The sequence below is a fragment of the Carcharodon carcharias genome, chromosome 7 (genome assembly GCF_017639515.1).
Source record: "Carcharodon carcharias isolate sCarCar2 chromosome 7, sCarCar2.pri, whole genome shotgun sequence".
Taxonomy (NCBI): Eukaryota; Metazoa; Chordata; class Chondrichthyes; order Lamniformes; family Lamnidae; genus Carcharodon; species Carcharodon carcharias.
Window position 1 is genome coordinate 80,016,903 of NC_054473.1, and position 27,280 is coordinate 80,044,182.

The window sequence follows — 27,280 nt, forward strand, 5'->3', positions numbered from 1 at the left end:
CAATCTGGAAAATCTTCGTGAATCCAACTCTACTCCAGAACAGTGCAATCAAATAAAATCAACTCTAGTAGATCCTGTGCCCAGACCATTGAGTCTGAGCATCATCATCATCAGAACAGGTTTGGCAAAATCAATGCTGAAATATGTGATCTTCTAGAACAAAAATGAGCAGCATTCATTGCCTGGCTGAACAACCCAAGGCCACAAGCAATAAGGCAGCATTCCAACAACTCAAAGCTGATGCCCAAAGACAAATTGAAAGATAAAGGAGATGTGCTAGGGAGAGAAAGTCTGAGAGAGTTCCAACAATATGCTGACCGTCATAGCATGCAAAGCTTTTTTGAAGCCTCCAGGGCCATCTCTAGATTGAGGTCAAATGGACAAAATCCCCTTTGCTCACAGGATGATGTTTCTCTTCTTAAGGATGACAATGCCATCCATCGATGCTGGAAAGAACATTTTCAACAACTCAACCATGAAACCACAATGGCAGCTGACAGTCTCCAGGCTATCCCCAGTACCCTGTGGTAGAATCCATGGGTGAACCACCATCGATGGGAGAACAACATGCAATTAAATGGATGAAAAACAACAAAGCCTGTGGCCCCGATAATATTCCAGCTGAGATCTTCAAAGCTGGTAGGCTTTTCTTCACATCAAGTCTCCATGCTTATGGATTTAGGAGGAAAAATAACTCCCCCTGAAGTCAGGATTGCAACAATTATAACTATCTTCAAGAAGGGAGATAGATCATGCTGTGTAAACTATCAAGGTATTTCCCTCTTGTTCAGGGAAAATTGTGACATGCATTCTCCTGAATTTCCTAGTTCCCGTGGTTGAGGAAATCCTCCCAGAAAGGCTTTGGACCTTTCAGAGGACCTGTCAGTCTTTTTGCCGGCAAATCCAAGGAAAATGTCGAAAAAAAACACCAGGAAGTCTTCATTGCATTCATTGACCTGACCAAAACATTTGACTCAGTAATTCCTGAAGCTCTGTGGGTTGTACTGCAAAGTTTTGGATATCCATGAAAATTCATCACAATCCTGCAATTGCTTCATGATGGTATGACTGCAGCTGTCTTGAGTGCGAGATCTGAAACAGTTGCCTTCAAAGTCCAGACTGGGATCCATGCAAGGCTGTGTGATAGCCCCCATACTATTTACAATCCATCTGACAGTGACTATTCACTTCATCAAAGATCAACTGTCCTCTGGTGTCAGTATTTGCTATAATCTAGATGGAAAACACTTTAGCCTCGATCGCTTCCATGCCAAAATTAAACTGAGCACCACAGATATACATATCTACAGCTTGCATATAACTGCAGTGTCGTTGCCCACTCTGCACCAGATCTCTTGATCTCTTCAATTCTGCATTGGAGAAACTCAGTCTGTCCTTGAATGTTGCCAAAACAAAACCCATATATCAACCCACACCTGGTCAGCCAAATATTTCACCTCTTAGATATGCTGAAGGAGAGATTTTGGAATATGCTCAGTACTTTCTACAACTTGGCAGCCACCTCTCAAAAGGCTACGAGGAGATCCAAAACCAGATCAGCTGCGCTAGTTCAGCTTTCTATTAACTACGTCAGTGAGTGTTTGACAACAGTGACCTCCGCAAGTCAACATAAGTCCTTGTGTATAGAGCAGTTGTCATCACCGCACTCTGTACGCACAGAGACCTGGATTTTCTATCAGCAACACATAAGAGCAAAAGAGAAATTCCAATAGGAATGCCTTCACTACATACTTTGGATTTAATGGGATGACTGTTGAACAAATGCTAATGTCCTTCTTGAAGCCAGCTCCACAAGCATTCAGACCAAACTCTGTAAAAGCAACTTCAGTGGACTGGACAGTATCCAGATGGCTGAAAACTGTCAGGAAGATATAATAATTTTCATAATTTTATTTGGAATTTATTGTAGAGTAATAATGTGAATGTGTCTGTATGGGTAGGATTTAATTGAATTAAAGGCAGCTGGTCTGAAGGCTTTGATGTAAGAAGAGAAGCTAGGTTTGAAATGCTAAATAAGTAAACATGGGTGAAGTTTTAGAATGTGAGGTGTAAAAGGGAACAGTTGCATTTGTAAATAAACCAGAGTAGCTTGAATTCAAATCAGGGGGTGAAATGTTTCTCCTAGCCAGGAGAAGTTAAGAAACAGTGTGTTAATTTTTCCCAAAGATTACTGGTAAAATTGGTACTATGATAGATATTTATTTTTAGAGAGGTAAAGTCCAAAGACATAGTGAAACAATGAGAATTTGCATTCAAAGGAGAAAATATTTATAAAGGAGAGAAGGCTGTGTGCAAGGGAAGGCATTTTTAAGATCTAACACAAGTGTGAAAAGCCTCAAGTTGCTGTCTACAAGGAACTGAAACCGAGTAAAAACTCACTTTAAATTCGACTGTCCAGGGTGTGTGCTTTGCCTGGATCTGTTTAAATCTATGTATTTTACTGTTGCCTTAACGGAGGTGTAACTGGTAGTTAGAATAATTAGGGAATTTAGAAGTTATTATAGCAATAATTTGTAGACATATGTATGGGCTTACAATCTTTTCTTTTACTAATAAATGTTTAATTTAGTTTTGTAAAAAATCTCTATGCCTCGGTGGCCTTTTTACTGAATTCAAAGCCCGTATCTTGAAATAAATACAAATTGCAAATAGTTGTGGCAAATGCTTCAGGTTTCCCTCTGGGATTTGAGAAGCTTGACATTTACCAATCACCTGCCGTAACAAAACCGTCTCCCTTGCCAGTTCCTGTTTTCTCAACTCTCAAATGGCCAATGTTCCAGGGGACAAAGAAAACACTTCAAAGACACTCTGGAGCTCTCTGTGAAGCATGGCAGCATTGACATTAATGACTGAGAGGAACTTGCTACCAATTTTTCAGAATGGCAACAACCTGCCCATCAAGCTTCATTACGCATTATGTCACAACATCTTAATGATGATACAGAGAGGCCACAGAGAAGGAAAGAAAAGTCAATTCTACATTTTGCATCCCACAGTTGTGTGGGATGTTCTGCTCCATGTGCCCAAAGGTTGAGTTTAAGAATCACTCTGTTAAGTCACATGAAGACCCATGGCAGAAACTTGTGACTTTGCATAGAGATCATCCTCAAATTGAGGGAGAGCCACCAATGACAATGAAACCAGGAGAGTACATTTAGAGTAACTGGCAGTAGAATTAGAGGGGAGTTGAGAAGAAACTTTTCACTAATAGGGTGGTAAATGGCAGAAACTCTCATCACATTTAAAAAATACTTGGATATGCAGTTAAAGTACTGTAGCTTGCAGGGCTATTGATCAAGAGCTGGAAAGTGGAGTTAGGCTGGATCACTCCTTTTTGGCTGGCACAGGCATGATGGGCAGAATATTTCCAAAAGGTGTTCGAAAAGGTACATTAAGGCTATTTAATAAGATAAGATCCCATGGTGTTGGGGGTTGTATATTAGCATGGAAAAAGGAATCGCTAACTAATAGAAGACAGAGTTGGGATAAGGGTGGCATTTTCAGGACGGCAACCTGTAATTAGTGGAGTGCCACAGGAATCAGTGCTGGGCCCATAATTATTTACAACATATATTAACTTGGATGAGGGAAGTGAATGTACTATCGCCAAGTTTGTGGATGACACAAAAATAGGTGTGAAGGCAAGTGGTGAGGATGACACAAAGAGTCTACAGAGGGATATAGACAGGTTAAGTGAGTGGTCAAAAACATGGCAGATGGAATATAATGTGGGAAAATGTAAGGCTATGTACTTTGGCAGGAAGAATAGAGGAGTTGAATACTATTTAAATGGAGAAAAACTGCAGAAAGGTGCAGCACAGAGGGATTTGGGAGTCCTCGTGCATGAATCACAAAAAGCTAACATACAAGTTCAGCAGGTAATAGGGAAGACAAATGGAATTTTGACCTTTATTTCAAAGGGAAAGGAGTATAAAAATAGAGAAGTCTTGCTAAAACTATACAAGGCACTAGTTAGACCACATCTAGAATACTGTGAACAAATTTGGTCCCCTTCCCGAAAGAAAGATATACTGGCATTGGAGGCAGTCCAGGAAAGGTTCACTAGGTTGATCCTGGGTATGGAGGGATTTTTTTACGAGGAGAGGTTGAGTAGGTTGGGCCTGTATTCATTAGAGTTTTGAAGAATAAGAGGCAACCATATTGAAACATATTAAGATTCTTAGCGGGCTTGACAGGGTAGATGCTGAGAGGCTGTTTCCCCTTGCGGGAGAGTCTAGGATCAGAAGGCATAATCTCAGAGTAAGGGGTCGCTCATTTAAGACAGATATGAGGAGGAATTTCTTCTCACAGAGGGTAGTGAATCTGTGGAATTCTTTACCGCAGGGGGCTCTACAGGCTGGGTTGTTAAGTATATTCAAGCTGAGATAGACAGATTTTTAATCAGTAAGGGAATCAAGGGTTATGGGGAAAAGGCAGGAAAGAGGAGTTGAGGATTATTAGATCAGCCATGATCTCATTGAATGGCGGAGCCAAATGGCCTACTTCTGCTCCTATGTCTTACGGTCTCCTTCTGTGCCTGAATTTTCAGTGTTTATATGTAAGTAACAGGGGTAAGTCAAAGTAATGGTGTCTTCTTACCCATCACTTATTATATTACAGCTTATATTGAGCTAACTTTCCTTTACCTTAGGCTAATTCAGTAAAAGGGTTGATTTTCTACTTACCAGGTGGCAATGAGCGAGGTGGTACTGGGGGTGCCACAATGGTGCCCACATGTGCTGACAGGAATGGTATTGTGTCCCTGGTTCCACTGTCTAGACTCCAGCTACTGGGAGCTGCTGGCACCGCTGAAACACAATGAAACAAATTTCAGTCAACAAGTACCTGGACTGATTTGTGGCAAATGAAGTTCAGTACAGACAAATGAAAGACACTGTGCAGTGGAAATAAAAATAGGAATCATACAAACCCAATGGGCACGATAGAACTTATTGAAGCAGACATTGAAAGAGACCTAGGTGTGTCAGCTGACTCACACTTTAACTATGCCTAAACTATGTGTGAAACACAAAAACAAAGCATACAGGACTCTTAGATACATGACCCAATCCACTGTAACTCCTTTGCTGCTTCAGAAAGCACCACTGTTCTTATGATCTTCCCAAACTCCAGGTGTATTCATGTTTGATCAGGTTGCACCTGATTACTGTGTACAACAAGCAACAAGGCTGAACTCACTATTCTCCACGAAGAGCAAAGAGAAGCAGCCAAATAAGATGGGGCTCTTCAATGTAGAAAAGACACAGCTGAGGAAGAATCTTACAGAGATACAAAAGATAATTACAGAAGCAGGGAATAAACCTGGAACACTACTTCTCAATATACTCTGTACACACACAGAATATAGTTGTGTGTGTGTGTACAGACACTTTTCAGAGGCACCAGGTAATATATATTCACTGAGAGGTTGATCAAAAGCTGCAATGAGTAGTCCAGAAGAATAATTAAGGTTAAAACAATAAAGCCGCATTAGTGCAAAACAGAAACAGGGGGTCGAGTGTGCTGTTCCCGATGGCGTATCCGGCCACTTCTGCTCTTGCTTTTCCCCATTTCCAACGTGATTCCAATTAAAATTTAAAGTGCTGAAGGTGTGCGTGGGAGACAGTTAGGATCACGCAGCGAGGGATGCTTTTCAGTGGTGAAACCCACCGTCAGCTGATAATTCAACAGGTACGGGTGGGCTATAAGAGCCTTCTGGTCAAACAGGGGTTGCATAACGAGTAAAGCTTTCCTGCCCAACATCATTGTCATTAACATAAGACTTGAGAGCACAAAGGTGATAAAAATGTTTTCAAATTTAAATTTCACTTGTAAATATTTCACATTATATTGATTTCACTTTATTCATATGTGCATCATCATTATTTGTTGAGATTAGTTGAGAGAGCTAATTGTACTGGCATATCTCATGGTTAGCATGCATTGAAGGTTAAAGGGGAGTTAAGGACATTTCCTTTATTGTGAAAGAAGCAATGTTGTGCTTTTTTTGTTCACAGTTTATTGAATGTTCATGTTAGTGTCCAGTGTTCTAGTCTCCACTCTGTGGGTCATGGCTGAATTTGCAGGCTAAGCTGGTCCTCCTTTCTATACATTATAAAGGACATTGTCCGAGACTTGTGGACAATACTGACAATGCCCTGTAGATCCCTCATTTTCCTATCTTGACTCACTGTTCCCAGCACCCCTCCTCCTACCACACCAAGGTTGCCAGGCCCTTACCATTTCATTCCTCCATGCCCTCGGCCCCACTCTCTGTCCTCCTCTGGATCTCTCTTCCATGCCCCCAACCTGAACCCACACAACCCCCCTTAGCACTGACTCACCCTTGCTGGTCCCAAGCCTCCATGCAAGCTGCCATTCTCCTGCTCCCCTCCCTTTTGCCACAGAGTTATACAAAGAAAACTGCTGACCTTATGCACAACTGCACAAAGCTGGCTGTTGCATGCCACCTTTAAACAAATGTGAACCGTGTGCCCTGAGATTCTTATGTCTCACTGACTTTATTGTGAAGATAGGATGTAGTTAAAAAAGTTTTACACTAATGAGTAAAGCTCCAGTGACCTGGGTTTGAATCCCACCACAGTAGATGGTGTAATTTTAATTCATTAAAAATCTGGAATTTAAACTCTAATGGTGACCATGAAAACTATTGCTGATTGTTGTAAAAACCCATCTGGTTCACTAATGTCCTTTAGGGAAGGATATCTGCCATCCTTACCTGGTCTGGCTTACATGTGACTCCAGACCCACAGCAATGTGGTTGACTCTTAAATGCCCTCTGAACAAGGGCAATTAGGGATGGGCAATAAATGCTGGCGTAACCAGTGATGCCGCATCCCATGAATGAATTAAAAAAAAGTATTCATGGTATGCAAATATATTACAGGTATGATCCTGCCACAGGCTAGCATGAGGCTCAACATGTCTCAAACGCACTTGCTGACTTTATCTCTGCATCTCAACCCACCGTCAGGAAACATGGAATTTCACATCCTGTCTAATTAAGTAACCCACAGCCATGTTTCCCATTCAAGCGTGCTCCATAAAACTCTCCCGCATCAGTATGTACTGCAATATTAAAGTTCTCTGGCTAGTCAGGAGAATGAGTCCACCCCGGTAGAAGGAATAAGTTCCCATTCTTGTGTAATTCTTGATAGAGGTCTGAACAGATTGATGTAGGAGGAAATAGGCTCAGCCTGATTTTGTCCACACTCAACATCCAAACATATGCATTTTCCAATGGGCCTGAATGGATAGTATTGTGGCCGATTTTCATCTTTAACCCAGGGCTACCCAGCCAATCAGCAACCTCTCTGAGATCAGCTATATCAGCAAAGAGCAAGGCCTTGCCTGCTCTGAATGTTCAGTGTCACACTGGGCAGTGCAGTTCTGCACCAAGCTTTCAGCAAACTGTTATATTTAAACAACTAAAAAACTATTCAAAATTTCACATCAAAACCACATAATCTCTCTCACTGCTCTGAAACATACATAGGCCCAGATGGTTATTGTCTGCAGCAAGTGGATTAACTGATATTGGAGCATTGAAATCAATTTTACTCTTTGTCACAAATTGCAATATCTGAGACTCAGCTGTGCTGTTAGGAATTGTGCTGAGCACAAGTCAGGAGTTTTGCAATGGGCGGGAGGTAAAACTGTAAAACTCAATTATCCTGGTGGGTTTCATCCAGTGACAACACTGCAGATGGCTGCAAACAATCACCCTTTGAAATGAGGTAAAGTCCACCATGTAGGACATCTCATAAACTATTCCTGGCTGTGAGAAGGAGGGTGTTTCTGCTTTGAGAAGGCAAATCTGCATTAAAATCCTTCAAAGCATAGTATACAAGATGCTAGATCTGGAAGCTCTTGTAGCAGCAGGGAACTAGGATGTGATATAAATATCAGAAAAATGGTTAAACTTAGAGGTTGGGAATGAATTTATTATACAGGAGTATATTGTGCTCAGAAAGGTCAGAAAAGGAGGTGGTACAGCCATTTATATGGAAAAACTGGGAGATAAATGGTTAATCCTGTGCGAGGAGGCAAGTTACAGAAATAATTAGTCAGATAAAAATCTACAATGTGAAACTATCCAGGCTAATGCAGGGGTGTTTGGTATGGACAAACAGACCACCATAAGAAGGAGGACGGTCTACTTAGAGATGAAAAGGGTATGCAAGAACAGGAAAGTTATTGTAATGGGAGATTTCAATCAACCCGATATAAATATACATAGACAGAGTTGGTAAAAGCTATGCATCACTGCTCCATGGCCAAGTGTGTAAGCGAAGCCAGAGGTTGTGCTCATTATGACTTGATATTCATAAATAATCCAGCCAACATACAGGAAATGGAAGTCATAGTGTCGCTGAGAAACAGTAACTATAGACTGATCAAGTTCAACATGATCTTGGACATAACCACAACAACAACCAGGGACCAGATTTATAACTAATGAGGGAAGATTTAAAACAAATGGATTGGCGGAGAATGTTCAACAACACATCAGCAGAAGGCAAATGAAACACCTTTAAAAGTATAATGCCGGACATGCGAGAGAGGAACATACCCAAGATAAGCAAGCTCAAGCTAAACAATCATGGAACTAAATGGATAAACAAGCAAATTAAAAGTGAAATAAAGAGGAAAAACCCACCTATGCAAATCCTATAGAGAGAAATGACAAAAAGGACTGATTGGGATAAATGTAGGATCATGCAGAGACAAGCTTGAAGAGTGATCAAAAAGTCAAGGAGACAACTACATGACATAACTACAGAGGTACTACATAACAGTAACATTTTACTTTAGTGTTATAACATCAAGAGGCTATCAGGAAGGAGATGAGAACTTTAAAAGATACAAAAGCTTACAACTAAGGATGAACACAGGGCAGTAAATATTCTGAATGATTACTTCCTCTAAGCATTCACAAGGGAAGAGATGAACAACATGTTCTCCCTCAAAAAGATTACCAAGACAAAACTCAAGATGTCAATATAAATGAGATGTTAATCCTATACATACTAAAAGGACTTAAAACAAAGAAATTCCCAGTGTTAGATGGTATTTGTCCCAGAGTGTTGAAAGAGACAGTGGAAAGGCAATTTATGAGGCAATCACCATGAGGGAGTTAATGTAAATAGAGAGATAGCAGTTGTAAGGAACAGATCCTTTAACTTCTGTTGGACTGTTGTTAAGAACATATTTTTTTTATTTTCTGTTGGACTGTGGATTAAAATGACAATGGCTGCAGGTTAAAAGACATGTCCACTGGAACAGGATGAGAGATATATACGATGTTGCAGTCCTGGAACAGAATGTACCATGAAAGACAGGATGGTGCCAGAAAGGAGTCCTGGACCAAGGGAGCTGCCTGGCCACAACGTTTTAATTGGCTCCTGACTAGGTGACAGGTTTTATGTGAGAGCAGTGCAGCAGAATAGCTCCTAGTCTGAAATGAACAATACCTAAAACCTCTCTCTCCTATGTGTGGAAGATTCTAGTAATTCCACAATAATAGCCAGCTGGCTTTTTCTCCTCACATCTCTATAACTTGCTCTCTCTCTGAAAACTTGTGTCAAGAGGCAAAAGGGAAAATCACTGTTAGAGACATTGAAAGGCAAATGCTCAACCAGTGAACTAAATACTGAAAGTGTTGGAAGACCACCTTATGTCATCAACAAGAATTGAAGGGAATTTGGAAGGTATCGATCAAAATCAACCCATCGAATCCTGTATGCTGAAATTGGTTCTTTTGAATTGTTTTATCTCACCCTTAAAATCCGTGTTTTTATGTGTCTTATGTGTCTTGCATGTCTGTGTATAGCGATTTAAGAAGGGGTAGAGTTTAGGTTATTGAGGTAGAAATTAGCAGTTCATATTTCTTTCTTTTGTCACTGGTTAATGACTGTTCAATAAACAGTTATTTACTTGTTAATTTTACAAATCTGGTGCTCGTATTCTGTCAACCTAAATTAAACAGTTAGGTAGAACTGGGGCAATCTGGTTGTTTGGTCAAACTTTTCACATTTGCCACGGCTTGGGGAACAGTGCGGCTTGATGTTACAGCGCACTATCCTCAGTGAATCATGGCACAATAGATTGGAAACAGGTCAATATGGTGCCCATGTTTTAACAGGGTAACTAAACAGATGCAGGCCTATTAGTCTTACATCAGTTCCAAATAAAAATAGTGGCATTAATTATCAGGGGTAAACATTTGTTATTCTTGTAAAATATTAACTAAGTAAACAACACTCAATATTTGGAAGATCCAGGATCTGGATAAAAAAAAAATAGCAGAAGGGCAGAAAACAACAGATAGGTCAAATTTGCAGATGATACCAAAATAGGAGAGGCAATGGAATCAAAAGGCGGTAACTCGGAAATTACAGGATGATCTAAACAAAATACTAGTTGGGTTGCCCCAGTGGCAGATGAAGGATAAATGGGCACCACACATCCATGAATGGTGACAATCTAAGTGGACTGTGGGAATCCCAGTGATGTCATGTACCTTAACTTTCAAAAGACTTTTGACAAAGTTCCACATAAAAAGCTTTTAGTTAAACTCAAAGCTGTAGAGGATTCAGGGTAAACACCGGCAATAGAAAGAAACTGGAATAGATTGGAAAAACTCTCTAGTGGAGTTATGTAAGGGTGGTGAAGTGAGGGGTTTGAAATGCTGACAAGGGGACATAGGTTCAAACTAGTAAACAGTAACTTTAGGACTCCTTTCAGGAGGCTCTTCTTTGGATAGAATGATTAATACTTGGAATGGATTCCAGGACAGCATCTTTGGAATCAGTTAAAAAGGTTAGGTGCAGAGATGGGGGAAATTATAGGCTTGTTCAAATAAAAGCAGCATTTTGGGCTGAATGGCTTTTCTCACTAAGTATTTTGTGATTTTGAGTCTAGGCAGATCTTATATGAGGAAAGCATTGTATCTTACATTGGCAAAAGCAATGTTGCCCTTGTAAGATATGTTGAAGAACAATAACTAAAATACATGTCAGGGCTATGAAAAAGATATACAAGTAATTTTACACTACATCAGATATGGCCAGCATGTTTTGGTCACTTGCAGGTAGGACTGTGGGCTTACCAAACCCACATTGCATACATGCTTGATTTAGTCTAATATCATAACAACTCACAGGTTAGATTTTGCATTCCACTTCTACAGAAGGAGTTAGATTATGATTGTCTCCAAATCAGGTTTGTTTCTTATATAAGGTTTTAACAATTATTCAAACAACCCTAATTTTTGTATTTCCAGTGATTAGAAATTAGTAAGCTGATAAAAGTTGAAATGAGATTAATATAAAAAGGACAGAAGATAAGACCAAGATACCACTGTAGTTATACAGAGTGCTAGTCAATATTGTGTTCAGTTTTGAATGCCATGTCTTAAAAGGGATACACTGACCTTGGGAGAAGTTCAGTGACAATTCACCATCATGATACCTGGGTTGAAAGGATTGAGCTATCGTGAAAGACTGGAGAAACTTGTATTATATAATGCTTGGAAAAGAGAAGGCTAAAGGGCGATCTAATCAAGGTGTTTGAAGGAATGAAAGGAGCTGATAAGGAGACAGGAGTCAACTGTTTCCTCTTGTTGGGGAATCCAGAACAAAGGGACATCGGCTTAGGAGTTTGAGCTAGGCTTGTAAAACTCAAAGCCAAGAAAAAATACTTCACATGCAAGACTGAGAATGTGGAACGCACTTCCCAGGAAGCCATATGTGCAGAATCAATGGAGGTGTTTAAATAGGAGACAGATATTTCATTGGAAAAGGAGTATTAAGAGATAGAGAGTAAGGGTGGGGAATTGGCATTTAAAATATAGAGCTTCTATTTCTCATAAATAATTGGAGCAGGCTCAATAGTTCAATGCCCTGCTCCTGTTGCTATGTTTCTATAAGTTTGTTTCTATTACTGGCTGAAAGAAAAGAATATCTGAACTTACTTTGTGTATTTTGGAGAGGTTTTAACAAATGCAGTAATCAGTCCTATTATTCATGATGAAAGAGCTGAACAAACCAAGTGGCCATATGGGGTAACAGAGGGACTTTTTCTTACATCTCAGGCCTATCACCGCTCTGCTTGCTCTCTGCTGCTCCCAATCATTAGTGGATTCTTGCACCTTCCAGAATAGGCTGGGCTGAAATAGGTCAGACTATTCCTTTGACTTGAACATCGGTCAGAACCCAGCCTCAATTCATTACAAATTTGGTTCCATCCTTTTAGTTGAAGGCTTCTAGTGAATGTGCAGTTTATTTTGGTGAATTTCTTTAAATCATCACTGAACAAAAGAACATCTAAATAAAAAATATTTCTAGTACTTCAAGGAAACTGAAATCAGTTTAGGAAACAGGAATCACTCACTCAACTCTTTGGACAGAATTTAATCTGTGATGCACTCTTCCCATCAGTGGAACTGAAAGTGGGTGCCATTTCTGCTTTTGTGCTGGGAGCCAGTGCCCATGTGAGTCATTTGAAAATTTAAAGGGCTGCTGCGGGCACATGAAATACATGCAATTATGTGGCAGTGGTGGGTTTTCATTGGAGGATCTTGCTGTCAGGTGAAAGTTCACTAGGTCCAGGTGGGCTTTAAAAGAACTGCCTGGACAAGCAGGGAGCATCTGCTTCAAGGACGCAACTTTCTTGTCCATCTCCTTTTTGTTAGAAATCTGAGCCATTTAATCTGTGCACCCCTTTGTCACCCTCAGCCCCTTCAAACTTCTCCCTCCATCACTCCCCTCCCCTTATTAATCTTTATTGTCCTGGGAAACCCGTCTATCACATCCAAGCCCCTTTTATGTTACTTTGGAGATGTCAGAGCCAAGACGGTTCAGTGATGCCTCCCTGCAGATTCTCCTCCAGGCCATTGGGGAAGAGCGGTAAGTGTTCTTTTGGAGTGATGGCAACAGGAGACCCTCCCATCTGGACAGAGATCGCAGAGTAGGTTAGCCACCATGTTATCCGCCAAAGATTCTGAGCCTAGCGCAGGAAGAGGGACAATGACCTCCTCCATTCTGCCCGAGTATGTGGCACATTGGCATGGGATTGTCTCTGATGTGGGCATCAGCTATACATTTGTGCGAGTATGCAGCTAAGCTAGGCAGATCAGCGTCAGGATTGCATGGCAGTTGAGGTCAAAGTTTGTGACAATTTAGCTTCAGTGAGCGATTGGATACAAATGGACGCATGACAGGTCAGTGGATGTGATGGGGATGTGTGCAGACAAGGGGGTCAGTTGGCATTTGTCAAGTCACTAAATCTCCACTTTCTCCTGCAGGACAAGCCAACCTATAACCAGAAGGAAAGGATGAAGCCGGGCAGTGGGGTGCCCATTCTCAAGGCCCTCACTACTGCTCAGAAAGAAGCCCTCCAGATTGCAGGAGAACAGGGCAGCTGGAGTGGCAAGGCACCAGGCTGAGAATGGATCCAACCTGGTGCTGCCCTAATGGGCTCTCAGCCACTCCAGGAGACTGAAGACTCGACCTCTGGGCATGATGACATCAGTGATCCAGAGGATGCACCATCAGCTGTCTCTCCCGCACCCTCCATTGGCCTGGGTCACAGAGGGGTTGCATTTAGAATTAGTGCCAGATTCTTGTGAGCACAGTACAGACATATCCCATTTGCTGAGGGAGGCTGTGACAGGTGAGGCCCCAGACATTCAGAGGGCTGTTGGTGAACAGGCCCCATTGAGCGCCATTCTGATGACGGGTCTCTGCTCGTGGTCACAACAAGCCTGCTGGAGGTTAAGGGAACATAGGATAGAATGCCAGGTGTTATGTGCAACTTTGCGGAGACTATGAACGAATACATTCACACCATGAGTTCTACCATGTCCCAGGCAGATGAACGCATAGTTTCTTCGATGGAGAGGTTGGCGACCGCCAAGGAAAGTCAGGTTGACCAATCGATCCATATTCACTCTGACCTACGTTCTGTCACTCTAGCCATGGGCTCAATACAGCAGTGGCTAGGAGAGAGTGGGTCAAGGCACCTGGACCTCACTTTAAGTGCCCTTTCTCCTCAGGGAGACAGGGAGGTACCATTACACAACCAGATGGAGAAAAGCACGTGCCAGCAGCCCCGAGGGCTTCTTCTCAGGGCACTCCTAGAGCGAGTGGCCTCTCCTCATCCCCTCAACAATTTATCCCTACTACCTCCAGTAGGCATGGTCAAGGAGGTTGCCTCTGCATCTGTGCAGGACAACCCCAGTGGGTGGATGCCCTCAAGACCCCAGATCTCCAGAAAGTGCCCACCAAAATCATCATAGGCAATGGGGCACCACAATCAGCAGCCTGTCTTCACCTCAGCTGCTGATGCTGGAAATCACACCAAGATGTAGTGGTAAGAGAAGAAAACTTAAGAATTTATGAGAACACATGATGGCAAGGGTATTTTTGTTTTCACTTTATTCATGTGTGTATCATTATCTTATTTTGGGGCTTGCTTAGTCAGAGACACAACTATACAGGCATGCCAACATTACTAGGCTCAGCGCATTATGTCTGATTTTCTTTTACCTCTGCAGAGAGACATCTGGCCTCTGTAACCCATCTCCCTAATCAGGTCAAATCTGCCAGTATAGGCAAATGAATCAAAGTCCCAAAGTGACCCAGCAGATGTCTTACTCACACACCTATGTGCATCGGTTCACACTGCCACCTCATATGGTCCCACCTTAGGCACCCAGCGTCAGCACAAACATGCCCAATTCAATATAGCACAAGCAAGATACAGAGTAACGCTCCCTCTACATCAGGCTTATTCAACCCGCGGGCTGCAATGCAAAGCCCCTCTATGTGACAAGTGGAATGAGTGTTGAAAATGCTGGCAAGACAGTGCAATAAATTTGAAGATTTCTGCAGGGGACTGCTCCTCCAATGACAGTCTGTTTCTCTCCAGGGTTTGATGGGAGGTGAAATATGGGAGAGAAACAGGCTGTCATTGGAGGAGCAGCAAACGCCAGCAACTGCGAGTATGTGAAGATGGAGCACGCAGGGCCTCTGCTTATCACATTTTCCGTTGTCTCCTGCTGCTTTTCCACTGCTTTTGGTGCTCTGGCCCAGCTCCGGCTGTTCCCGTTCTGCTCCTGGTGCTCTGGCTCGGCTCTGGCTGAGTTCCCCCGGTTCTCGGCACTCCCTTAGCTGGGCACACACGTTTGGGCGCTGCTAGGCCTCAGACCTCATTCCAGGTCTCTCTTCCCTCCCCATCCCGAACCCAGCCGATTTAGTGAGGATGAGTGAGTGTGTGTGAGAGCGTGAGAGTGAGTGAGTGAGTGAGAGTGTGACTGAGGAGATGAGTAAATATGAGGGTGTGTATGTGTGAGTGTGCATGTGTGCGCGCATGTGCATGCGTGCGTGCGTGTATGTGCATGCGTGCGTGTACATGCCTGCGTGTGTATATGTGTGTGCGTGTATGTGTGTGTGAAGGATGCATGTGTGTGGGTTAAGTGTGTGTGAGAGAGAGAGAGAGAGAGAGAGGGGAGGGGTGAGAGGGAGCAGAGGGTGTGTGTCTAGCTCACTCCCAGTTTCAGGGTTCTCATTCACCCTCACACCCACACATCAACAGATACATTCATCCACTCTCACTGTGGGTGAGTGTGAGTGAGTGAGCACTCTGAAACTGGGAGTGAGCTGGACACACACACACTCTCACCCTTTCACACTCTACTGGATGTCTTTATTTATTACTTATTGTTTTAATTGTCAATTTATTGATCTGACATTTTTTTTGCTCAGCAAGTTGCTTCTTTTCATACATCAGCTTTTTTTTAAAATTCATGTTTAATGTTGTGTCATACCTTATCTTTCCAAAATGTGCTCATTGCACCCCCCCCCAACAAGTTTGAGAAAAATTGAAATTTGCCCCCTCTCATGTGAAAATGTTGGACAAGTCTGTTCTGCACTGTCCCATCAAACACACCAGGACAGATACAGCACGGGTAAAAGCAAAAAACTGCAGATGCTGGAAATCCAAATCAAAAACAAAAATACCTGGAAAATCTCAGCAGGTCTGACAGCATCTGCGGAGAGGAATACAGTTAATATTTCGAGTCCGTATGACTCTTCAATAGAACTAAGGAAAAGTAGAAAAGAGGTGAAATATAAGCTGGTTTAAGGAAGGGTGGGACAGGTAGAGCTGGATAGAGGGCCAATGATAGGTGGAAATAGTCAAAAGATGTCATAGACAAAAGGACAAAGAGGTATTGACGGTGGTGATATTAGCTAAGGAATGTGCTAATGGTGACATTAGGGGTAGAAAGCAGGACGAGCAAGGGACAGATAGCCTTAGTGGAGGTAGAATGGGGGGAAGGGATCGAAATAGGCTAAAAGGTAGAGATAAAACAATGGATGGAAATACATTTAAAAATAATGGAAATAGGTGGGAAAAGAAAAATATATATAAATTATTGGAAAAAAGGGGGATCGGAAAGGGGGTGGGGATGAAGGAGAGAGTTCATAATCTAAAATTGTTGAACTCAATATTCAGTCCGGAAGGCTGTAAAGTGTCTAGTCGGAAGATGAGGTGCTGTTCCTCCAGTTTGCGTTGAGTTTCACTGGAACATTGCAGCAGGCCAAGGACAGACATGTGGGCATGAGAGCAGGATGGTGTGTTGAAATGGCAAGCGACAGGGAGGTCTGGGTCATGCTTGCAGACAGACCGAAGATGTTCCGCAAAGTGGTCACCCAGTCTGCGTTTGGTCTCTCCAATGTAGAGGAAACCATATTGGGAGCAGCGAATGCAGTAGACTAAATTGAGAGAAGTGCAAGTGAAATGCTGCTTCACTTGAAAGGAGTGTTTGGGCCCTTGGACGTTGAGGAGGGGTGGGGGGGGGAAGTAAAGGGGCAGGTGTTGCACCTTCTGCGGTTGCGTGGGAAGGTGCCGTGGGAGGGGGTTGAGGTGTAGGGGGTGATGGAGGAGTGAACCAGGGTGTCCCGGATGGAATGATCCCTGCGGAATGCCGCCAGGGGGGTGAAGGGAAGATGTGTTTGGTGGTGTCATCATGCTGGAGTTGGCAGAAATGGCAGAGGATGATCCTTTGAATGCGGAGTGATAAGTGAGGACAAGGGGAACCCTTTCATGGTTCTGGAAGAGGAAGGTGTGAGGGCGGATGCGTGGGAGATGGGCCGGACACGGTTGAGGGCCCTGTCAACGACCATGGGTGGAAAACCTTGGTTAAGGAAGAAGGAAGACATGTCAGAGGAGCTGTTTTTGAAAGTGGCATCATCAGAACAGATGCGACGGAGGCAAAGGAACTGAGAGAATGGGATGGAGTCCTTACAGGAAGCGGGATGTGAGGAGCTGCAGTCAAGGTAGCTGTGGGAGTCGGTAGGCTTGTAATGAATATTGGTGGATAGTCTATCACCAGAAATTGAGACAGAGAAGTCAAGGAAGGGAAGGGAAGTGTCAGAGATGAACCATGTGAAAATGATGGAGGGGTGGAAAATGGAAGCAAAATTAATACATTTTTCCAGGTCCAGACGAGGGCATGAAGCAGCACTGAAGCAGTCATTGATGCACCGGAGAAAGAGTATTGGGAGGGGGCCAGAGTAGGACTGGAACAAGGAATGTTCCACATACCCCATAAAGAGACTAGCATAACTGGGGCTGAACAATTTCTCCTTAAACTCCTCTCACTTCCTCCAAATAAAAGGTGTGGCTATGGGTATCCACATGGGCCCCAGTTATGCTTGTCTCTTTATGGGGTATGTGGAACATTCCTTGTTCCATCCTACTCCGGACCCCTCCCAATACTCTTCCGCCGGTACATCGATGACTGCTTCAGTGCTGCTTCATGCTCTCATCTGGACATGGAAAAATTTATTAATTTTGCTTCCAATTTCCACCCCTCCATCATTTTCACATGGTTCATCTCTGACACTTCCCTTCCCTTCCTTGACCTTTCTGTCTCAATTTATGGTGATTGACTATCCACCAATATTAATTACAAGCCTACCGACTCCCACAGCTACCTTGACTGCAGCTCCTCACACCCCGCTTCCTGTAAGGACTCCATCTCCTTCGCCTCCGTCGCATCTGTTCTGATGATGCCACTTTCCAAAACAGTTCCTCTGACATGTCTTCCTTCTTCCTTAACCGAGGTTTTCCACCTCCGCGGTAGACAGAGCCCTCAACCATGTCCGGCCCATCTCCTGCGCATCCGCCCTCACCTTCCTTTCCCTCCCAAAACCACGATAGGGTCCCCCTTGCACTCACTTATCACTCCACCAGCCTCCGCATTCAAAGGATCATCCTCCGCCATTTCCGCCAACTCCAGCATGATGACACCACCAAACACATCTTCCCTTCACCCCCCCCGGCGGCATTCCGCAGGGATCGTTCCCTCTGGGATACCCTGGTCCACTCCTCCATCACCCCCTACACCTCAACTCCCTCCCACGGCACCTTCCCATGCAACCAAGGTGCAACACCTGCCCCTTTACTTCCCCCCCCCCCCCCTCACCGTCCAAGGGCCCAAATACTCCTTTCAAATGAAGCAGCATTTCACTTGCACTTCCCACAATTTTGTCTACTGCACTTGCTGCTCCCAACATGGTTTCCTCTACATTAGAGAGACCAAATGCAGACAGGGTGACCGCTTTGCAGAACACCTTCGGTCTGTCCGCAAGCATGACCCAGACCTCCCTGTTGCTTGCCATTTCAACACACCATCCTGCTCTCATGCCCACATGTCTGTCCTTGGCCTGCTGCAATGTTCCAGTGAAGTTCAACGCAAACTGGAGGAACAGTACCTCATCTTCTGACTAGGCCTTACGGACTGAATATTGAGTTCAACAACTTTAGATCCTGACCTCTCTCCTCCATCCTCACCCCCTTTCCGATCCCCCCTTTTCCAATAATTTACATACATTTTTCCTTTCACACCTATTTCCATTATTTTTAAATGTATTTCCATCCATTGTTTTATCTCTACCTTTTAGCCTATTTCGATCCCTTCCCCCCAACCCCATCCCATCCCTACTTGGGCTATCTGTCCTTTGCTCGTCCTGCTTTCTACCCTTAATGTCACCATTAGCACATTTCTTAGCTAATATCACCACCGTCAACACCTCTTTGTCCTTTTGTCTATGACATCTTTTGGCAATTTCCACCTTTCACTGGCCCTCTATCCAGCTCTACTTGCCCCACCCCCCTTAAACCAGCTTATCTTTCACCTCTTTTCTATTTTTCCTTAGTTCTATTAAAAGTCATACGGACTCAAAACGTTAACTGTATTCCTCTCCACAGATGCTGTCGGACCTGCTGAGATTTTCCAGGTATTTTTGTTTTTGTTGCAAATACAGCACGGGATTAGATACAGAGTAAAGCTTCCTCTACACTGTCCCATCAAATGTTCCCAGGACAGGTACAGCACGGGCTTAGACACAGAGTAATGCTCCCTTTACACTGTCCCATCAAACACACCAGGACAGGTACAGCACGGGATTACATAAAGAATAAAGCTCCCTCTACACTGTCCCATCGAACACTCCCAGGGCAGGTACAGCATGAGTTAGATATGGAGTAAAGCTCCTCCTCACAGGTGCAGTATGGATTTCTGTACTGCTCCCTTTACTCTGCCACAACTTCAAAAGTGCTTTCCATTACATTTGACATGTTTTAATTTCCTAAACCAGGCATCCTATGGCCCAGGAGTGAATCATTGTTTGTTTAGTGCTACATCAGGGTTAGTTTTGTGCCATGTGACCATGTCAACTACAAACTGAGTTAGCTTTCCAAAGACATTTCATGTAGCAGAATTCTATTTGGAGCTTTACATAATTCTAGGATTCAGGTGACTAGTGAAAGTCTATGCAGCAACCAGATCCCCTCCCCATTCACTTAATTTTAAAAGATTGCCTAAATTTGTCATTGTTAGCTGATGGGACACGTGGTCCTATATGACCCAACAAAAGAAATTAATTATCTCTTTGTCCTACTGAACTTTAATGGTTAAATGGATCCTTACCCTTTTCAGCGACAGAGAGGTTGGGATCACTGCACGGTTTGCAGGGTCCGACCACCTGTTGAATCAGAGCCCGCTGGAAACTAGTAGGCTGCAAAGAGAAGGAACCATCAACATGAGCACAAGTTGGCATATCACAGAGTTGACTAAAGAGACAGAGTACTGTACGCCACAGTGAACAGGGAACAGAACCTTCACTTCCATTCATGTAAACTCTCTTTTGGTAATTTTACCTGAAGATGCTGTTATCAAGGGCAGATCAAACGTTAGTGGCAGTGCTCTATGGTAAGTGGAGCGGAGGTGCAGCAACGTTAGAACAGCACTGTGAATAATGCTTACGGCCACCATTTCACCAGCAGTAGGTGGCTGAACATTAAGCCCACCTGTACAGGTCAGTGATGTAGCTTCCCAACTTTGTGATAGTGAATGGGCTGAACCTTGAGCATTCTGAAGTAACATCCCAGTCGTCTTTTGTCAAATACCAAACAAGGTCGGACAGCCAAAAACTAATGATTTTCATGCAGTGTGATCAGGCAGCTGTATGTTAATGCTGGTGAAGGATAAACAATGTTGCCCTGGGTACCAAAGCTATCTCAGGACAAGGTTATCTCACAGCAATGTGTGAAGGCGTGTATGTTTTAGAAATTTTATCAGACCTGTAATTGTTCGGGTGACTTCAGCCTACATTTAAACCTCCTAAGTCCCCTCACCTCTGACTTTTTTAGCCTCCTATCCTCACTCAATCACTTCACATAAAACACCCTTCCCATATCCATGGCTATTATAAAAGCAAAATATTGCAGATGCTGGAAATTTGAAATAAAACAGAAATGCTGTAAAAACTCAGCAGTCTGGCAGCATCTGTAAAAAGAGAAACAGAGTTAATGTTTCAAGTTCAATATGACTTCATAGTGAAGAAGAGTCATATTGGACTTAAAATATTAACTCTGAGCAGAATCTTTCATGCTTTTTAGGCGTCTTGAAGAATATTAAGGTGGATAAGTCCCCAGGGCCAGATGGGATCTACCCCAGAGAACTGAGGGAGGCAAGGGAGGAGGTTGCTGGGGCCTTGACAGAAATCTTTGTATCCTCACTGGCTACGGGTGAGGACCCAGAGGACTGGAGAATGGCCAATGTTGTTCTATTGTTTAAGAAGGGTAGCAGGGATAATCCAGGAAATTACAGGCTGGTGAGCCTTATGTCAGTGGTAGGGAAATTATCGGAGAAGATTCTTCGTGACAGGATTTACTACCATTTGGAAGCAAATGGGCATATTAGTGAGAGGCAGCATGGTTTTGTGAAGGGGAGGTCGTGTCTCACTAACTTGATCGAGTTTTTCGAGGAAGTGACAAAAATGATCGACGATGGAAGGGCAGTGGATGTTATCTACATGGATTTCAGTGAGGCCTTTGACAAGGTCTCTCATGGCAGACTGGTACAGAAAGTAAAATGGCACGGGATCAGAGGTGAGCTGGCAAGATGGATGCAGAATTGACTTGGTCATAGAAGACAGAGGGTAGCAGTGGAAGGGTGCTTTTCTGAATGGAGAGCTGTGACTAGCAGTGTTCCGCAGGGATCAGTGCTGGGGTGCTGGGGCCTTTGCTGTTTGTAGTATACGTAAATTATTTGGAGGAAAATCTAACTGGGCTAATTAGTAAGTTAGCAGATGACACTAAGGTTGGAGAATTGCAGACAGTGAAGAGGATTGTCAAAGGATACAACGGGATGTAGATCGGTTGGGGACTTGGGCGGAAAAATGGCAGATGGAGTTTAATCCGGACAAAAGCGAGGTAATGCATTTTGGAAGGTCTAATACAGGTAGGAATTATACAGTAAATGGCAGAACCGTTAAATGCATCGATGGGCAGAGGGATCTGGGTGTACAGGTCCACAGGTCACTGAAAGTGGCAACAAAGGTGGATAAGGTAGTCAGGAAGGCATATGGCATGCTTGCCTTCATCAGCAGGGGTATTGAGTATTAAAGCTGGGAAGTCATACTGTAGCTGTATAGAACCTTGGTTAGGCCACACTTGGAATATTGCGTGCAATTCTGGTCGCCACATTACCAGAAGGATATGGAGGTGTTGGACAGGGTGCAGAGGGGGTTTATCTGGATGTTGCCTTGTCTGGAGGTTATTAGCTATGAGGAGAGGTTGGAGAAACTCGGATTGTTCTCACTGGAGCGATGGAGATTGAGAGGCGACTTGATAGAAGTTTACAAAATTATGAGTGGCATGGACAGAGTAGATAGTCAGAAGCTTTTTCCCAGGGTGGAAGAGTCAATTACTAGGGGACATAGATTTAAGGTGAAAGGAGAAAACTTTAGAGGAGATGTGCGGGGCAAGTTTTTTAAGCAGAGGGTAGTGAGTGTTTGGAATTCGCTGCCAGAGGAGGTGGTGGAAGCAGGTACGATAGTGGTGTTTAAGAGGCAGCTTGACAAATACATGAATAGGATGGGAATAGAGGGATACGGACCCCGGAAGTGCAAAATGTTTTAGTTTGACAGGCAATATGATCGGCGCAGGCTTGGAGGGCCGAAGGGCCTGTTCCTGTGCTGTACTTTTCTTTGTTCTTTGTTCTATGCCCGTTGGCAGCGGGTGTGTATGGCGGCGTGAGCAGACAAAATGGCAAGAAGGCCAAAAATCGATTTCATTCTGTTGGACGTCAGGATCTTCATTGTAACACATCTGCATATCATTATAAGCCAGTTTGCCCGGAAACATCCTCCTACGCTGGATTATCTGAGTCAGCGTGATTGCATGCCAGCGCGTTTCACAACAGCTTAAATAAGGCATACACCTGGCAAGCTGCACTTTGAAGGGAACTTGGAGGCGAGTGCACAGTAACGTTGCACAGAGCTTGCGAGGGTTGCCTGTTGGACTTCAAGGCTGAGACGCCTTGCATTCATGCGAGGGCACAGGCAAGTCACTTTTCCCTGGCTGGCTGACAGTGCGGTGCCAGGGCAAGGGCTGCACTATGGCTGAGGTGAGCTGCACTGTGGTTGAACACAAGCACATGTGGGGTTGGGGGTAGGGAAATGGCCATGCATTAGGAATATCTTGTATAAAGTGACCATTCCTCTGCAGCTGAGACGGTAAAGATGCAGCCACATTGACGTGCGTGGAGTTGGGCCTCTAGCTTATCTGCCCACTCATGCAACGCAGAGGCATGAAAGTGCCACCAAGTGCTCCAGAGCTTTTCACCCCTGGGCACAGACTGTAAACTAATGACCGTTCTAGTAAACTGCAGAACAATTGGATGACTGGGCAAGTTGTACAATATCCTTGCTAAAGCTGGCCATGGAGCAATCACCGGTGAAGGCGCTCACAGCCCCTCGCAATGTCATCATTCAGGTTTGGACCAGTCTTCCCAATGGTTCAAGCTAACAGTGCAGCCTTGCAGTGTGGGTTAGGAGAATACCTGTGCCTGAGTTGAGAGCACAGCGTGCAGTACAGTAGGCGAAGCTGCTGCCAATCGGTCAGGTGGAGTGGGGCGGAGTTGGGTGGAGTCTTGCGCAGCCATGCAGTGCACTAGACTCTGGCTATCCAAGTGGTGGCCAGCACTCTCTGGGATAGACTCATAGATGTTTACAACACAGAAGGAGGCCATTCAACCCATTGTGTCCACGCTGGTCAACAAAGACCTGATTACACTAATCCCATTTTCCAGCACTTGGCTCATAACCCTGGAGACTATGGCAACACATGTGAATATCTTAATACTTTTTAAATGTTATGAGAGTTTCTGACTCAACCACCCTTTCATGCAGTGAGTTCCAGACTCCTACCACCCTCTGGATGAAAAATTTTCTCCTCAACTCCCCTCTTAGCCTTCTACCTCTTACCTTAAATCAATGCCCCCTGGTTATTGACCCCTCTACTAATGGAAAAAGTACCTTCCTATCCACCCTATCTATGCCCCTCATAAACTTATACACCTCTATCAGGTTCCCTCTCAACCTTCGCTGCTCCAAGGAAAACAACCCCAGCCTATCCAATCTTTCTTCATAGCTCAGACTCCCCAGCATCCTGATAAATCTCTTCTGCACCCCCTCCAGTGCAATCACATCCTTCCTATAATGTGGTGCCCAGAACTGCATGCAGTACTCCAGTTGTTGTCTAACCAGTGTTTTATACAGTTCCAGCATAACCTCCCTGCTCTTGTATTCTACACCTTGGCTAATAAAGGCAAGTATCCCATATGCCTTCTTAACCACCTTATCTACTTGCCTTGCTACCTTCAGGGATCTATGGATATGCACACCAAGGTCCGTCCCTCTGATCTTCAGTACTTTCCAGGGTCCTACCATTCATAGTGTAATCCCTTGTCTTGTTAGCCCTCCCCAAGTGCATTACCTCACACTTTTCCAGATTGAATTCCATTTGCCACTGTTCTGCCCACCTGACCAGTCCATTGATATCCTCCTGCAGTTTATGGCTAGCTTCCTCACTATTTACCATTCTACCAATTTTCGTGTTATCTGTGAATTTCTTGATCATACCCCTTATACTTAAGTCCAAATCATTTGTGTACACCACAAACAGCAAGGGCTCCAGCACCAAGCCCTGCAGAACCCCACTGGAAACAGACTTCCAGTCACAGAAACATCCCTGAACCAGCACCCTCTGCTTCCTGCCTCTTTTGGATCTGACATGCCATTTTGCCTTGGATCCCATGGGCTCTTACTTTCTTGACCAGTCTGCCATGAGGAACCTTATCAAAAGCCTTGCTAAAGTCCATGTAGACTACATCAAATGCATTACCCTCATCAATACTCGTGGTTACCTCCTCAAAAAATTCGATCAAATTTGTCAAACATGATCTTCCCTTAACAAATCCATGCTGACTATCCCTGATTAATCTGTGTCTCTCCAAGTGCAGATATATTCTGTCCCTCAGAATTATTTCTAGTAACTTCCCCACCACTGAAGTTAGACTGACTAGCCTGTAATTTCCTGGTCTATCCCTTCCTCCCTTTTTTAATAATGGGACAACGTTAGCAATCCTCCAGTCCTGTAGCACCTCGCCTGTGGCCAGAAAGCATTTGAAAATTACTGCCAGGGCCACTGAAATCTCTTCCCTTGCCTCCCTCAACAGCCTGGGATACATCTCATCCTGGCTTGTGGATTTATGCACTTTTAAGGCTGCTAAACCCGCTAGTATCTCCTCTCTCTCTATGTTAATTTCCTCTAATATTTCACAGTCCTCCACCCTGGTGTCTTTACCTGCATCGTCCTATTGCATTGTGAAGACCGACACAAAGTATTCATTGAGGACTGTACCCGCGTCTTCCAGGTCCACATACAGATTACCTCTATGATCCCTAGTTGGCCCTTCCCCTACCCTAGTTATTTTCTTGCTCTTTATATGTTTAAAAAAAACCCCTTTGGGTTTTCCTTTATTCTACCCACCAATGCTTTTTCATGCACTCCCTTAGCATTCCAAATTTCCTTTTTAAGCTCCTCTCTGCCCTTTTTATACTCCTCTAGGGACTATGCCGTATTGAGCCCTCGGTATCTGCCATAAGCTTCTCTTTTTCTCTTAATCTTAACCTTTATGTCCTTTGACATCCAGGGTTCTCCGGACTTGGTCCCCCACTTTATTTTCACGGGAACATTTTTGTCCTGCACTCTTGCTATTTCCTCCTTGAGTGCCTTCCACTGCTCTGACACAGTTTTATCTGCAAGTAGCTGCTCCTAGTCCACTTGGTCCAAATCATATCTCACCTTAGTAAAATTAGCCTTTCCCCAGTTCAGAACTTTCATTCCTGGCCCAACATTATCCTTTTCCATGACTATCCTAAATCTAACTGAGTTATGGTCACTATCTCCAAAATGCTCCCCTACTGATTTGCCTTCCACCTGCCCGGGCTCATTTCTGAATATTCGGTCCAGAATTGTCCCCTTGCTTGTTGGCTTTCCACGTACTGGCTAAAAAAGTTCTCCTGGATGCAACTTAAGAGTTTTGCTCCTCCACTACCTTGCATGCTAAAACTTTCCCAGTTAATATTTGGGTAATTAAAATCCCCTACTAGTACTGCCTTATTATTCTTATACTTCTCTGAAATTAGATTGCATATTTGATCCTTTATCTCTCCCTGAGTGTTTGGGGGCCTATAGCACACACCCAACAGCGTGTTTGCCCCTTTTTTGTGTTTTTTACTTCCACCCATATGGCCTCATTTGATGATCCTTCCAAGATATCATCCCTCCTGACTGCTATAATTGATTCCTTGATCAATATTGGGACCACCACTCCTCTTCTATTCCCCTCTCTATCTTGTCTGAATACCTAATAACCAGAAATGTTGAGCTGCCAATCCTGCCCTTCTTTTAACCAAGTCTCGGTCATAGCTATGATATCATACTCCCACATGCCTTTCTGTGCCTTCAGCTCATCTGTCTTATTCCTCAGACTCTTTGCATTAAAATATATTCCATTTTTCCTTGCTAAACTCACTTCTTTCTTATCTAGCCTGTGTTTCCTTTGCCTTCCAGACTCACTTACTAGCGTTTTAACTTCTAATTCCATCTCAGCTTCTCTCCTCTCTGAACTACTTTTCAGGATCCCATCCCCCTGCCAATTTAGTTAAAACCTGCCCCAACAGCATTAGCAAACCTCCCAGTGAGGATGTTGATCCCGCTCCTGTTCAGATGTAACCTGTCCAACTTGCACAGGTCCCACCTCCCTCAGAAATGGTCCCAAACCCCCAGGAATCTAAAGCCCTCCCTCCTGCCATCTCTCCAGCCACATATTTATCTGCTCTATCCTTCTGTTCCTATACTGCTTGGCACCGGGAGTAATCCAGAGATTACTACCTTTGAAGTCCTGCTTTTCAATTTCCTACCTAACTCCCTAAAGTCTGCTTGCAGGGCCTCATTTCTCTTTCTTCCTATGTCATTGGTCCCAACACGGACATGACCTCTGGCTATTCACCATCCACCTTCAGAAAGCCCTGCAGCCATTCCATGACATCCTTGACCCTGGCACCTGGGAGGCAACATACCATCCTGGAGTCACTTCTACGGCCACAAAAGCACCTGTCTATTTCCCTCACTAATGAATCCCCTACCACTATTGCCCTTCCACACTTTTCCCTCTTCCCCTGAGTAGCTGGACCAGCCACAGTGCCATGGCCTTGGCTCTGATTGGCCTCCATAGAGGAACTGTCACTCTCACCATTTTCCAAGGCTGAAAAATAGTTTGTGAGTGAGATGCACTCGGAGGGTTCTCTCACTACCT

At 43.9% G+C, this 27,280-nt stretch overlaps 1 protein-coding gene across 1 annotated transcript in view; it reads right to left on the bottom strand.

Annotated features, from left to right (window-relative positions):
- Positions 1-27,280, bottom strand: part of dock3 (dedicator of cytokinesis 3) — a 1,401,685-nt gene that overhangs the window by 16,289 nt on the left and 1,358,116 nt on the right. The window contains 2 exon segments of the mRNA XM_041191502.1: positions 4,707-4,829; positions 20,042-20,129. Coding sequence (XP_041047436.1) covers positions 4,707-4,829; positions 20,042-20,129 — 211 coding nt within the window.